The 15009-nt window shown below is 31.7% G+C and overlaps 1 protein-coding gene across 6 annotated transcripts in view; it reads right to left on the bottom strand.

Annotated features, from left to right (window-relative positions):
* Positions 1 to 1449: 1449 nt before the first annotated feature.
* LOC142615751 (putative LRR receptor-like serine/threonine-protein kinase At1g56140) overlaps positions 1450 to 15009 on the bottom strand; it is a 62816-nt gene continuing 49256 nt past the window's right edge. For all 6 annotated transcript variants that reach the window (XM_075788569.1, XM_075788573.1, XM_075788570.1 and 3 more), the window contains 8 exons: positions 13969 to 14360; positions 10972 to 11176; positions 10693 to 10860; positions 9872 to 9990; positions 4868 to 5078; positions 4537 to 4768; positions 4299 to 4449; positions 1450 to 2045 (listed from right to left, as the gene is read on the bottom strand). In XM_075788569.1, the coding sequence (XP_075644684.1) occupies positions 1662 to 2045; positions 4299 to 4449; positions 4537 to 4768; positions 4868 to 5078; positions 9872 to 9990; positions 10693 to 10860; positions 10972 to 11176; positions 13969 to 14360 (1862 nt within the window). In that variant the 3' untranslated portion in view covers positions 1450 to 1661. The remainder of the gene's footprint in view (positions 2046 to 4298; positions 4450 to 4536; positions 4769 to 4867; positions 5079 to 9871; positions 9991 to 10692; positions 10861 to 10971; positions 11177 to 13968; positions 14361 to 15009) is intronic.

The following is a 15009-nucleotide window of genomic DNA, read 5'->3' as shown; positions in this document are numbered from 1 at the left end:
TTGGTAAAGAAAGATATATATAATTAGCCCACAATGAATTGTGTGTTTCTATCTTAATATAAATTTAATACGATTTTTTATGGGTGATTTGAAAAAAAAAGTCATTCTTATAAAATAGAGGTATATATATAATTCAAATTATATTATCATTTTCCTTTCATGTTTCCTCACCAAACACAAAGAGAAAGTATGATTCTAAATAAAATAAATAAAAATAAAAAACAAAAAGCAAAGTTTATTTAGTTACTATTTTATCTTTCTACATGTTCATAATTTTAACCAAACATAATAGAGAAAATAAAAATATTTTTGTGCTCCTACATTTTTATTTTTTCCCTATTCTATCCTACCATTTTTTTTCCTAATTTACCGGTTGTTCGTACCAAATAGATCCTCACTACAACTAAAGAGCAAAGAGGGGTGTACTTTGAGTCTTACCATAGAAGAAAAAGGGGTGTGATGAAAGCAAAAATAAAAGACCTTTCAATCAAATATTATATGGGAAGTTTTTTTAGAAGACTTTTTAGTGTTGTTCTATCTTGTAAATGCAAAAGATTAATTCATCAATCCATTTTAAAATAGGGCATCATCAATATTTAAACAAAGCTTAACCAACACCAATTTAATACTTATTTAAATTATTGATAACATATAAAATCCAATCCATTCTTTTTAAAATAGATAGAAAAGATTTTTATTATACTAAAAATCCACTTTTTGTTCTTATATTTATGGGCATTTTCATTTTGATTTCCTAAGTTTTATTTGTCTTGGAATTGTTTTTGACAAAGTTTCAATATGGCACTTTCCGCCATCTAACAAAATATGTTGACGAGGACGACAAACATATTATACATAAGTCATTTAATTATAACAAAAAATTATTTGATTATTTAAATAATATTAAAAGTATCACACCCAGCACTTTTTTTTTTTCAGAAACTATCACACCAGCATTTAAATGGCAAAAAATAATCACATCCCTAAAAAATAATTTCTTCTTTCTTTCATGGGTTTTTACAATTTCTCTATGATCAAACAGAATAAAAAAAAAACTCAAAAAAAATAAAAAAGAAAATCCCCAATTAGCTGCCTCTCAGTTGCCCACCATAAAAATCCCCACTCAAACACCACCGCAACCCTTCATTTGAAATTCCACGTACACTTTCCATGAAGTTAAAAGAAAAAAACTGTGAAGAAAATTTCTCCTAATATGAAAAATACACAAACATCTATGTATCATGATAGAGCTATCTTAAGAACTCTAGAAAATTTTAATCTAAGAATTTAAGTCTTAGCTAATCAAATTTTGTCAAACAATGCTCAAGTCCAAGATTCCTACAATTCATCACAAGCACTAAATAAAAATAAAAATAAAAAATAAAGAAAAAAGACCAAGAATTTACTTTGAACAAGGTAGACGTAAGACCATAAAACAAATAAATCTCCTTTGTGAAATATTTGAAAGGCCTCTTCAGTAGTGCCTTTTATTTCAGTACTGTTTTAGTCACAACTTGATACAAACTCCACTCCTATTGTGCGACAGATAATAAATAAAGGTGTCAAACATAAGAGAAAGAAAACATTTCAAACAATTACATCTCTGATTCTATTTATGTAATCAGAAATTGAAAATGAGGAAGAAAAGTACAGACTAATTCTCATCTACCCTCTTTGATAGCCTTACCAAGCATGGTTTTAGAAGAACTAGCAGGTAAATTATCTACGTAACCCACCATGCTTGTACTTTCTGAATGGTCGTAACAGATGCTAACGGTTCCTCTAGCTGCAACATCATTTCTTAAGCTTGTTGTATCATCAAATTTCCAGTCAGTCAAATATCCAGGCTTTGAGGTTATGGTGCTCACTTCAATATCTCCTAAAAGCATTGCCACCACTCGTGACATAGATGGCCGTAATGTAGGTGATGTTTGCGTACATAAAAAGGATACTCCGATCACTCGTTTTACTTCCTCCTCATTGAATTCTGACAATTTAGCATCCACAAGATCGACTTCACAGTTGTTTTCATGTAGTTGCCAAGCCTGAGAAAGATGCATGTGTTACCAGGCTATGTAATATAGTATATAGGCAGCAACAATGAACATTCTATTCTTTGCAATTAGTTAATTCTCTAATGGTTTTCAGAATATATATAGTACAAAGGTGGTGGAAGGGAGAAATCCAATTGTTCAAATGTGTCAAGGAGTTCAGCATATTCTGAAGGTATTGGCTGTGGGTATTCTAATTGTCTCAATGAGAACTTATTTTTGTAAAACTCCTAGACGAATCCAGCTGCTTTCATGATTGCACACTCTTGCATCTCATGTATCCATGCATTATGAAGTGCACTCTTGAATCTCAGGTCTTTGTGTGTGTGTATATATATTTACATGTTTGAAATGCTTGATTAGTTAGGCTTCATGCGTTGTTTCACTTTTTGTTTTATAAAAAAAATTATACAATGCTTTGCTTATGTTGAATTACAATTATTTTAATTCTTTCACACGGTGATCTCTAGTCTTCTTGTAGAAATGTGATGTTATGATCTTTTTTCTTTTCTTTTACAAAAAATTTATGATGTTATGATGCAGAGATGTGATGTTATGATCTCTAGGCAATACTATGAATAAATGTTATTAAGGTTGTTTTGTGGTACATTGTTTCTATAGCCTATAGACACTGGGAGACATGAGGACTGGGTGGGGGTGGGCAGGAGCGGTCCAAGGGGTTTTGGGGTTTAAGGATGTTTAAAATGAGACATTTTATAGATTTAAATTTAATTAAATAATATATATTTTTTATTCAATTTCTATTCTTCAAAATTCTTTAGATGCAAAAATTTAGTTTTTAAAAAAAAATGGATTTCTTGTTTAATTGTGAGATGATCATTTTATTTTTTTTTAAAAAACTTTTCTTGAAAACTTTTTTACTCGTTTATATATTTATTTATATTTTTACCTATTTAATTATTATGTTGTGTGCATTACTAGTAACAAATTATCTAGGGAACCCTTTTAAAAATTAATTATTTTTTTCACAAAACATAAAATTTTTGTTAACAATTAGTATATATATAATGCTACAAAAATTAAAATAAATATAAATAAATTTTTAGTGGACATTGGTATGCATATACTTTGCTATTCTGCCACCTCTTTTTTTTTTTTTTTTTTTTTTTTTTTTTTTTTTTTTTGTCTTTGATAATTAATTGAGTAATGCTACATTCTTAATATTTTCACAAAAATTTCAATAAAATTATATGCGGTAATATGTTATTAGTTCTAATTTGGGCTCACTACTGATATCACTTTTTTTACCTCCATTGATTTATTGTGAAAATATTGTAAACCTACTATTACTTTAAACAATTTCTTTTAAGTAATGCTAAGGACAGAAAAATTTCATAACATTTCTTAATTAGCATAACAAAAAATTTAAACTAGAGATTGTGCTGAGTATGAGCCCATGTGTCAATTGGCATGTTAATTTAAGAATGTTGTAAAATTATTATAACGTTTTGTTGTGTCTACTGCATTACTAATTTTTTTTAATCTATTAGGTAATATTTGTGGCCAAATTAATAATTTTATAGGTAAAAAAATATTTCTATTGGTTAAAATTATTGTCCTTGTTCTGCTGGGGGGCCTTAAACGGCCCCTAATTGGCTTAATCATAGGGCCCCTGGGGGGCGGGATGAGGCTTACCCTTTCCCAATCCATGACTTAGTATCTGGACTGAAATAGGGAGACAGATTATAGGTCTTGTCCCATGTATTGCTTTTGTCATTTTCTAATTTAAAATGTCTTTAGGACTAGAGTAGTGTAACTTTATTTTTAGAATTTAATTATGATAAAAAGCCATTTATTTTCATCTTATTAGAGAATCAATGCTTCATTTTTCAATGTAGTGCAATTTTGGGGGTTTCTTAATTTTTTTTCATATGTATAAATTAAGTGATAACTCCATATAGTAAGTTGCAATATTTAGAAAGGAAAAGATAATTAGATAATCCTTAGCATTAGTTAAGCACTAGCCTGAAACTAAAATTTTGCTAACAAAATCCAAAAAAAAAAAAAAAAAAAAAAAACTAGCATTGGATAGCTACAAGACAGCATAAACATCTTTGAACTACATTGCATAGTGAAAAAAATTATATATATATATATATATATATATATATATATATATATATATATATTCTAATTTTCAATCTCCAACTCAAATAACTATGCATCCAATCAAAGAAAGATAAAAACCTTATGTATGCAACAATACATAATATATATGGTACATACCCATTCAAGAAGATATGCCTTTTCTTCTTCTAAGCTTGAGTCTGAATTTAGCCTCCCACTAACAATCTCTAGAGCCACAATGCCAAAGGCAAACACATCGGTCTTCTCTGTAAGGTGTCCACGCATGGCATATTCCGGTGCAAGATATCCACTGAATCAATAAAACAATCATTAAATAAAATAAAACATTATATAATTCAAAGAGACAAGGAAACTAGCTAAGCTTCCGGGGTCTTACATGGTCCCTGCAAGGCCAGTGCTTATGTGACTCTTGTTATCATCATATAGCTTGGCCAAGCCGAAGTCTGATATTTTGGGGATGAGATCAAAATCAAGCAAGATATTACTGGCTTTCACATCTCTATGTACAATTCGAGGTCGTGACTCCTCATGAAGGTAAGCTAAACCTCTTGCTACACCCAAGCATATAGCGTAGCGTGTTGACCAATTTAGATTCAAACTTCTTTCCCCTGTCTCAATGCAATCATAAAAATTTAAACTACTTACTATACATAAATATTTATGCATATAAAGTGAGATAGAGCAGCAACAAAGATGTGTTCATATACCAAATAATGCTTGATCAAGGCTTTTATTCTCTAGATACTCATAAACAAGGAGTCGTTTATTTGCCTCAACACAACATCCATACAATTTCACGAGGTTTCGGTGTTGCACAGCAGATATAATAGCAATTTCAGTTACAAACTGGTTCTTTCCTTGGTGTGATGCAGCAGACAGTTGCTTCACAGCAACTACTCTTCCATCATTAAGTGTTCCCTATTTTGCATTGAGTTTCAAACACAAATATTAAAGAAAATAATTAAATTATAAATCGTTACTCATCAAGAGATAATTTTGATCTATTAGTGTATATAGAAAATGAGAACCTAGCCAATGAGGGAGGGTGGGTGGCTCCAATATATGTAATTGACACTTCTTATCTAATTGACGGCTCAAATACAATCAAACTATGTCGAACAAAATTGCATCATATATATTTATTTCCAGAAAAATTTATGTGGATAAAACTCAATGTTATTGTTGTTTTGTTGAGGGATGGCTATTTTTACCTTGAAATTGTAGGCAAAATCAAACCATTTTTAATTTTTGAATGATTTCATTTAAAAGAAAGTATTTGACAAGAATAAACACAAGAATTTACATGATTCGGCAAACTGCTTACCTCCACGGTGACAACAGAGAAATTTCACTATGAAAATAGGAAGATATAATACTGCACAAGAACACTCTCAAGAAACTCAAATCTCGATTACAGCCTAACTCTCTCTCACAAAAGAAACAATAAGACTAAAAGCTAACTACTTCTCTAATTCTCTATTTTCTTATGCGGTAGCCTACTAGGTTATTTGAAATTCTCATACAATTTCCGCACAACAAAAACCTCTAATATATATATATACATTGCTAGTTATTCTTCCCACTTCTTCTTCATCCTTGTAAGACGATGGATTTCCACTGCTAGTTATAAGAGTAAAGCTGCCCATGTCTTCAAAACCATATATCTGTGGTGCTTTATGAATACGTTTTTCTCTACCTTCAGCAATTGAATAAGGCCCTTCTTGTTACTGCTACGAATCATTATTATTATCATTATCATCACCCTTATCATTAGGTGAACTATTCTCGTCAAAGTCTACCTCAACAGTTAATTTCTCCTATGAACTATCATCACATGTCTCTGCTTCGTTTTGTTTCAACATAAATGCTTCATTAATATGACATTTTCTTGACTTTCAATCCAATTTAGAATGTTCTCCACTCTACACATGCACATAAGTTGGACAGCCAAAGATTTTTAGTTTCAAATAATCAACTGGTCTACCTGATCAAACCTCTTTTGGAATCTTGAAATTAATAGCTGATGATAGAGATCTACTAATAAAAAAAAAAAAAAATCAACACGTAACCTATCATTTTTTATATATATTAAATTTAGACCTATTGGTGATGATAATTTTTGTCACTAGGACATTCGGTAACGGGGCTTAGGTAACGAATGTTGTTTTGTCACCATATGTGTTTGGCAACGAAATAAGGGCATATTGTAATGAAAGTTTCGTTACCATAGTCCACTTTTGTTGTAGTGAATAATGTTGCTTGCTTTGTTGACTATCTCTACCTAGAACACCTTAGGCAACCCTACATTCAATTTCATGCATCTGACTCTTTCTACTAAGGTTCTATTCATTCTCTCTATAACACCATTTTGCTGTGGAGTTCCTTTAATTGTGAAGTGATGAGTAATTTCTTTTAATTTACAAAATCTTATGAATTCTTTATCTCTAGACTCCTGGCCATTATTTGTTCTAAGGTATTTTATTTTTCTGCCAATCTGATTTTCAACCTGTGCTTTCCACTTTTTAAATATGCCAAACACATTAGACTTATGATATGATTCATAAAATAAAAATCCATACCTTTCTCGAGTAGTTAGCAATGAAACTAACGAAATATTGAGAACAACTATAAGAAGAAATTGAAACTGGATCTTAAACATCTGAATGAATGTAGTCAAGAACTCCTTTACTTGTATGAGAGCCTATCTTGAAACTAACTCTATGCTGTTTTCCATACACAAAATAGTCGCTGAAATCTAGCTTGCATGTCTTCACCCCCTTCAATAAACATCTCTTGTGCAACTCTTTAATAGCACGTTCACCAATATGGCCAATCATAACTGTTCACCAATATGGACAACTCTTTAATAACATTGCAACTCTTCCTATAACTATGTTCCCAATCAATCAATAAAGCATACATACTTTTTTTCCTTTCATCGCTATCAAAGCACCTTTGGTAATCTTCATGATTCTAACTTTTAATGAGTATGAATAGCCCAAATCATCCAATACTCCAAAAGAAATTAAATTCTTCCTAATATTTGGAACATGTTTGACATTACTAATAACTCCCACAACTCCATCAAACATCTTGATCCTCACGGTACCAATCCCAATAATCGGGCATGTTGCTTCATTACCCATTTGGATCATACCACTGTTGGAAGGCTTATATGTGTCAAACCAATCTTTCTTTGGAGTCATATGATACGAGGATGCTGAATCTAAAACCCAAGATTCTAATTCAACATTGTTACCTAATGAGATTGAAAGTAAATTTGCACCAACTTCACTTTCATTTGATGTTTCTTCAGCAACATTAGTTGATTCTAAGGGCTTCTTTCCATTCCTCTTCTCCTCTAAATACTCTTTCAACTCTTTACACTGATTCTTGTAGTGTCATTTCTTGTGACAATAAAAGTAATCTACATCTTTCTTTGCACGTGATCTAGACTAAGATTTGTTTTCGTTGGATTTTGACTCGCTTCTACCCCGATTGCTCAACTTTGGCTTTACAATGAGTCCATCAGTCTAAGAACCATCACCATCTTGCTTCATCTTTATGTGTGACATGAGAGCACTAGTCACCTCATCAAGTACCACAGTCTCTTTCTTGTACATCAATAATCAAAATATGTAGGAAGTGATGCTAATAAGAGTAAAGCTTTATCTTCATCCTCATAATTGATGTTGCGGAAGCCTGAAGAAAGCACACATGATGCTGTCTTTCATGAATAGAAACTACACTGTTAGTTTTGAGGTAGTAAACCTTGAATCCACGAAGGGTTCCTTGAATCCATAGGGTAATAAAATTGAAATCCACCAGAGAAGAAAATTGACAAAACGTCTGTGTTTATTGATAATAATATGAAAATTGAATTGCCTTTGGTGGCTACAATGCATTTAAGTAGTAAAAAGAAAATCTAGGGTGTCTAGAAACCCTAAGGTGGCTAGGAAACCCTAAGCTGACTATAAAATATATAAAACCCTAATTTGACTAACAAAATTGAAAGTACCTTAAAATAAGGAAATAAATAACCTAAATCTAAAATAAAAAAATTACATAAGAATGCTAAAATTAAATATTTACAAAAATTAGATATTAAACCGTGCTCTACATCAATAATTCACCCCAAAACTTGACAATTGAGTGTTCAACATGTTAAATGTGTTGAGATGCTCCAACAAATCTAAACCCTCCTTCATATGCAAACTATACAGTTGCTTCTTCATGTACAACTTTTTCGTTAGATTATTTCTCATATCCTTCTAGTTTTTCCCAAATTTTCTTTGCGGTCATTGCCTCTAGGATGTTGTGAATGCTCTTATCACCTAGCTAGGTTGAGATGAATATCGCTAGCTACTTTCTCATCCATCTTTATCTATTCTTCATTCTTCATCTTTTCTAGTTTCTTCTCCTTCCCAAGCAAGGCCTGATGAACTTTTCATTGAATTAGGAGATCCTTCACCCGCCTTTGCCAAAGGGAAAAATTTCCCTTACCACAAAACCTCTCTACATCATACTTTGTGCTTGACATCTTTCCTGTATTTAAAGGATTGAATCCTAACCTTACTCTGATACTACTTGTTGTGCAAATAGCACCCTAGGACTTGATCAATAACAACAAAATAGGCATAAATTAAATAATAAGCATACACAATGAACACAAAAATTTACGTGATTCGGCAAATTGCTTATCTCTACAGTGACGATGGAGATATTTCACTATACAAGAATACTTTCAAAAAACCCAAATCCTAATTGCACCCAAACTCTCTCTCACAAAAGAAACAATAAAACTAGAAACTGACTGCTTCTCTAACTCTCTATCTTCTTATGCCACTGTAGCCTGCTATTTCCGCACAATACAAACCTCTAATATATATACTAATATTCCGTAGCCTACTAGGTTATTTGGAATTCATACAATTTCCGCACAACACAAACCTCTAATATATATACTAATATTAGTTGGTTAGTGTGGTGTCCTATTACAACTTGCATTTGGTTTAGTTGACCGAATTGGGCTTAGCAATTCATAGCCACACGGGCCCACCTTAATATATAAGAAGAAGAAACAAGAACAGATCGGGCCAAGAGAAGCATCCAAAGAAAACAAGAGTAACTGCAGATTAAAAGAAGAACAAAATGACTGTAGTTTTGTTATATTTTAACTAAAACAACTTGTAGTTCATTTGCTGTATTAGTTTTGTTATTAACAAGCACGTGTGGTAGTTTGTAATTACTATTAAACACGTGTTTGTTAGTTTTTGGCGATTAGTTTCTGTTTTCTTCCTCTTGTACAGCTTATGTATAAGCTCTTGTATTGATTTGTTAATTAATCTAACAATCATTTTTACTAAAATATCTTATTGGTTTTGCTTCATGAATAATTTCTCTTCTTCATTTGTGTGATTGTTTCGTTGTTTTATCCATACTGCAATTGAATTCGAATAAGTATATACTTGGACTTGATATTGATTAATTGGTTAAAATTAATAGAAAGACGATGTGGGGGTCTAAATATAAGTTTGAATAACGATAAAAATAAAGGAAGGAATTAATGAAATGAAAAACATATGATGTTGCATGCTGTCATCTGTTTGGAAACTGTAATATATGTATAACATCTCGAAGCTATTAATAGATGGTCAAATTAAAGTCACAGACATGGACTCACTCGAGTTCTTAATAGAATAAAGAGTTACCTTATAGACAATTCCAAATCCTCCCTCTCCAAGCTTGTTAGCAGGAATAAAATCATTTGTAGCTATCTTTAGTTCAGCGTAGCTGAAAGTGAATGGTCTAGCATCTAGTCCTAAGAGATCTGCAATTGAAACATAAAGACAAGTCGTAATTTGTAGTAACCATAGTGTCTTTAGCGGCTAGAATATATTGGAAGTTGGTCATACCCTGAGGCTTTATCAGTACACACACAAGGGGGGTAGGGGAGATGGGGGGTGGGGAATATGATCAACAAGACACTGCTTATAAGTACATTATACTCAGCAGTTCCTGACTACATGCATATAAACTAAAAAGTTGAACATGTACTAGCAGATTCTTCTACTCATGGTTCTTCTAAAAACTGTCCAGTCAACTTACTCATGTTTCTTAGTTTCTTATTCCTTCTTAAAGATTGTTGGGATTAAAGACCTTAGGACGTTTCTCTGAATAATTAAAATAACATATAAAGACAACAAAAATGCCTAAACCTAATGGGTATTTGCTTAATAATATTATATTAACAACTCATTTTTTTTTATCATTATTTAATGTGAAACTTCAATCACACATGTATACTTAACATGTATGTGCGCGTTTGTAAAGTTCACAGAGAGATTGAAAAGGTTCCAGTACAAATTCCTTTATGCTGTTATTGTTTGTAAATAAACATGAAATTGATACACCGGATTTTGTACTAAATAAAATAAGCAGCATACAAAGGTCAACTTACCAATGAACTACTGAATTAAAAATATAGAAACAACCACCATCATTGATGTGCAATATAAGATTTCTGGCTTACCGTCATTATCATTGGCTTGAAGATTTTTTCTTCTTCTGGTGTTGAAGAAAACCACGAAAACAAACAGAAAGCTTAATACTCCAACACCACCAACAAATATAGCCACAATAAGACCAATCTTATTCTTCTTGCTGCCCGAAGGTTTCTTACTAACATTGAGTATAAAATCTATACAAAAGCAAGGCATGGTCAATAACATAATACTAGTATGTGACTTCATGTGAGGAAAAGCGGTGGTACATCTTCTGAATTGCATTTACAGACTTTTTACTATGTTACCTGGGGCTGGCGTAGCACTGATGGCTGAAATAGAAGGTCCATAAGTTCCTATTTCAGGTATGCAGCATGTTCCTTTTCCTGCCCAAAATAGATGGATTTCAAGGTAGTTTTCTGATACCAGAACCTTAAAGTCCTTCTGAACAGCCCGGAAAGAGTGTCCATCGGCCTCCCTTTTTATGTCGAAATCCTTTAAAACAAGATCCCCCTGAAATAAACAAATTCAAAACTTAACTAGAAACACAGACGAGGATAAAAATAGTAGGGGGAAAAATACGATTGGGGATGCTCACGTCAAAGTTTTCATTCAATACGTTGACCATTTGTTAGGGACACATTTGGAGTTTCAAAAGTAACTAGTCTTGTTGGGGTTTTGGAAATTAGTTAAGTAAATATTATAATAAAAAAAACCCACAAGGTCAATTGCTATTAATCACTCAGCAACAATTCAGGGTAAAATTACAGAGAAAAATGTGGATATTGAAATGGTCCGAACCCTTTCAGGTCATGGTTTTCAAGATCATAAGATTCTATGATCCGGTACCGCATAATCAAATTATTAGTACTAGAATATTACTTGTAAACTAGAATCGACGTGAGATCGCGAGTTAGATCATAGGATTGTATAAAATCACAATCCTATACTAGTCTAGGACACACAAAGAGCACTACCACAAAGGAGTGTGAGTACAGCCATCATAAAGGACCTTGATCTCGTGCTTTCGTTGGCCAACACTCTGCATGGACTAAACAATACATTGTGTGCAGTAATCTCATTGGCTCACCACCTACAGCCCAGAACCAAGGACAACAGGGTCAAGCCTGACGTTGCACTCTCTCGGCAGCAATAACTAATGACCTCTGCTGCACCTATAATTTGGCATACTTGCCACCTACACAAGATCCCGCTGCCATATTGCCCTATAAAACAAAGGGGAGCTAACCAAGACACATACCTTTTTGGCTTTTTCTGGAAAAGAATAGAAACAAAAATAGCATAAAAGAGAGAATAGAGAGCTTTTGTAAGAGACAACACCTCGTAAAAGTTTTTCTTTGTTTTAGTAAAAGAATCCGGTTAGCGTGTGTTCTTACGCATACATTAAACAATTTATTTTTGAAAATTTTTTTTCGAAAATTGAAAAAATTGTTAACATTTTTTCAATTTTCAAAAAAATATTTTTAAAAAAAATTAATTATTGTGTTCTCTTAGGACCCACATTAACAAAATTCAAAGTTCTCTCAAAACTCAAAAGTAAGAGTTTAAGCCTTATTTCACAGAATTTTTTAACCCCTTTTCCTAGGGATTTTCCATGTATATCTCTGTGCATCTGTCCCATTTCATAGTTCTTCTTTCCTACTTTATTTTGCATGCCATTTTTAATTAAGACAGTGGTAACCTAAATATACTAGCGTCAATAGTTTAGGAGTTTTAACCCATTAGACAATCCCTGAAACCTAACTCTTAGGTACATTTGTCATTGTATATGTAAGTGCACATCATATTATGTAGTAATTACCTATTACAACTATATACTAACAAACTTTTGTGAGAGTGTTTTTCTTCCACCTTTGTATTCTCCCTATTTTAGTAAAAATTCACTCTTGGACGCAGGCCTAATGCCAAATTACTTAAACCTTTATCTTCCCTTGTGTGATAGTTTATTTTACTTTTCTATTCTATTTTTTTTTTAATGAAAAGACAGATAACTATAAAAATTTCTGGTATCTTAACGATCAATCCCCCAAATAAGGGTTTAGCTTATTTTTAGTACTTTTTTTAACTGGACACTTCCTTTGTTTTAAATAACAATGGCAAGTGGTAGTGACTGGTGAGTTTTAATTTCCACATTTTATTTAGTTTGTGGGTGATGTGGAAGTTTCTCATCAATCAATATCAATCAATCAATATATATATATATATATAAAAGCAGAGACTTCATGTGGGAGTGCATGAGGTTCTGTCAAGTGGCACATTCTATGCAAAAAGAATTGAAATATTCTCAAGTGCCACATTAGAGATAAGAACAAATTAAATATTGACTTTTTGTTTCATTTGGTTCAATGTTTCAAGACTTTTCATTTCTAACACATATATACAAAACTCTTTGCATTTTAATTAACTATTTTCACCTCTTGCACTTCTACTCCTTTATATATATATATATACATACACATAGCACTTTGTAACATGCCATATCAAATACATATATAAAAAATGATGTCATTTACCTTCAATCTTTTGACGACACCTATCTGACTCTAATATTGTTGTTTAATTTAATCCTAAACCGTATGAGTTAGCTATAGCCAAGGAAGGGAGCTTGAATTTTATATTGAGTGACAATGTCAATTATGATTTTGATGCTAAGGTCAGACATTGTGGATTCGTGAGTTTTGTAAATGATGTGATTGATTGTGGGTATTTAGGATGTGCATTTTGTTTAAGAATTAAGAAAAAAGAAAAAGACATTCTATATCAACTTTTATTCTATAATATTCCTCCAAAGTTGTATTTTTTTTTTTCATTCCTTCAATTGGATAATTATAATGGATATGCGTGTATAATTTATAGTTGTTACTTTTTATGATGAACTCATTATTAATAAAATTCTATAGCAATTATGCTATAATACATATACAACATATTCCAAAACCATCTTGTATAAGATATTACAACATTATCCGTGTATCACACGAGAAACTTACTAGTTAAAACAAAAAGAGATTCTTTTTTAAAAAGTACTGGAGAGAAGCCAAACTCCCCAAAAAACACACACTCTCTCTTAGATTCTTACTAGCACTTTAAGAGTTTTATGGCCATCATAATCCCATGTCACGCTGTATGATTATTAAAAATACAAAACACTTAATGCTTTGTCCAAAGAAATATACTTATATATAGTATAGTGAAAAAAAAAAATTGTAACAAAAAACTTATTTATTTTTCATTCTAAAATTAAACATTGTAATTCTAAAACAGTTCAATATTAAGGTACAGACCTGGATATAGATATCAAAAACACGCCTCCCAAGACTACTCCACGTAGCAGAGTTTTGAAAAGCTGTTTCTGCAAACTGGAGAGTAACATTGTAGTTGCCATTCTTAAGTCCCAAACCATAGTATCTTAATGATGAAGGAGAGAGTCGAGTTGTCTGATATAACTTTGAATCAAAAGTATTTGAGAATTCAAAATCATTCGAACTGCTATTCTGATATAGAATAGTGTAGACCTCTGTCCCCCCCGTAAAATATCCAGCATTGGTAACTGCCCACTTGCTTGTATCAGTCACATAATATGTAGTTTCATTAAGGGTGTCATTATCCCTCTCATATATAATCCCAGTAGTTGAAGTAGTCTGAGGTCCACCACAGTTAATTGCAAACTCAGAATCTGAAACTCGAAAGAAGAGAAGAACTTATTGCTTTGTAGGTTAATAAAATTTACAAGTTTGCATCACGAATTCTAGATTGTGTTTAGAAGCAAGTTTTGCATTTCAACATTGTACATGCATCATGCATGTAGAAACCTAATTCGAGTCTAGTAGTCTTTTACCAAGAAAGTAAAATATAAGCTATAAAATAACGTAATACATTTTTAAGTTGAACAACTATATTAATTTTGTTAATCTTTTACTCCGCTATGTCATCCACTTAAGTTTAGTTGTATCTAAAAAAATTTGAAAAACTTAATGTATTATATATAATAGAAGATATTAGAAGAAATGGACCACCTAAAAAAAGAATAATAATCTCAATTAAATACGCCATTTAATAATAGAATGATATATTTTTAGAGGCAAAGAAATAGAAAATACTTGTAAAAATTTCTGCATTTTTAGAGAGAAAATTATTTTCAATAAATTTTAAAAAACAAATTATAATGTATATCGCATTACAAAATAATGATTATATATTTCTGCATTTCTTGGCTGTTTATGACATATGCAATCCCGAGCACCCCATCCTCTCTCATTGATCACTGTTAAAGGTTTCGTGGCAGAAGTTCATTTCTTTTCTGTTTCTCGCATTAATAGATACTT

The sequence above is a fragment of the Castanea sativa genome, chromosome 11 (genome assembly GCF_040712315.1).
Source record: "Castanea sativa cultivar Marrone di Chiusa Pesio chromosome 11, ASM4071231v1".
Lineage (NCBI taxonomy): Eukaryota > Viridiplantae > Streptophyta > Magnoliopsida > Fagales > Fagaceae > Castanea > Castanea sativa.
The sequence above is the reverse complement of the archived record's forward strand: the minus strand, read 5'-3'. Positions and strand labels throughout refer to the sequence as shown.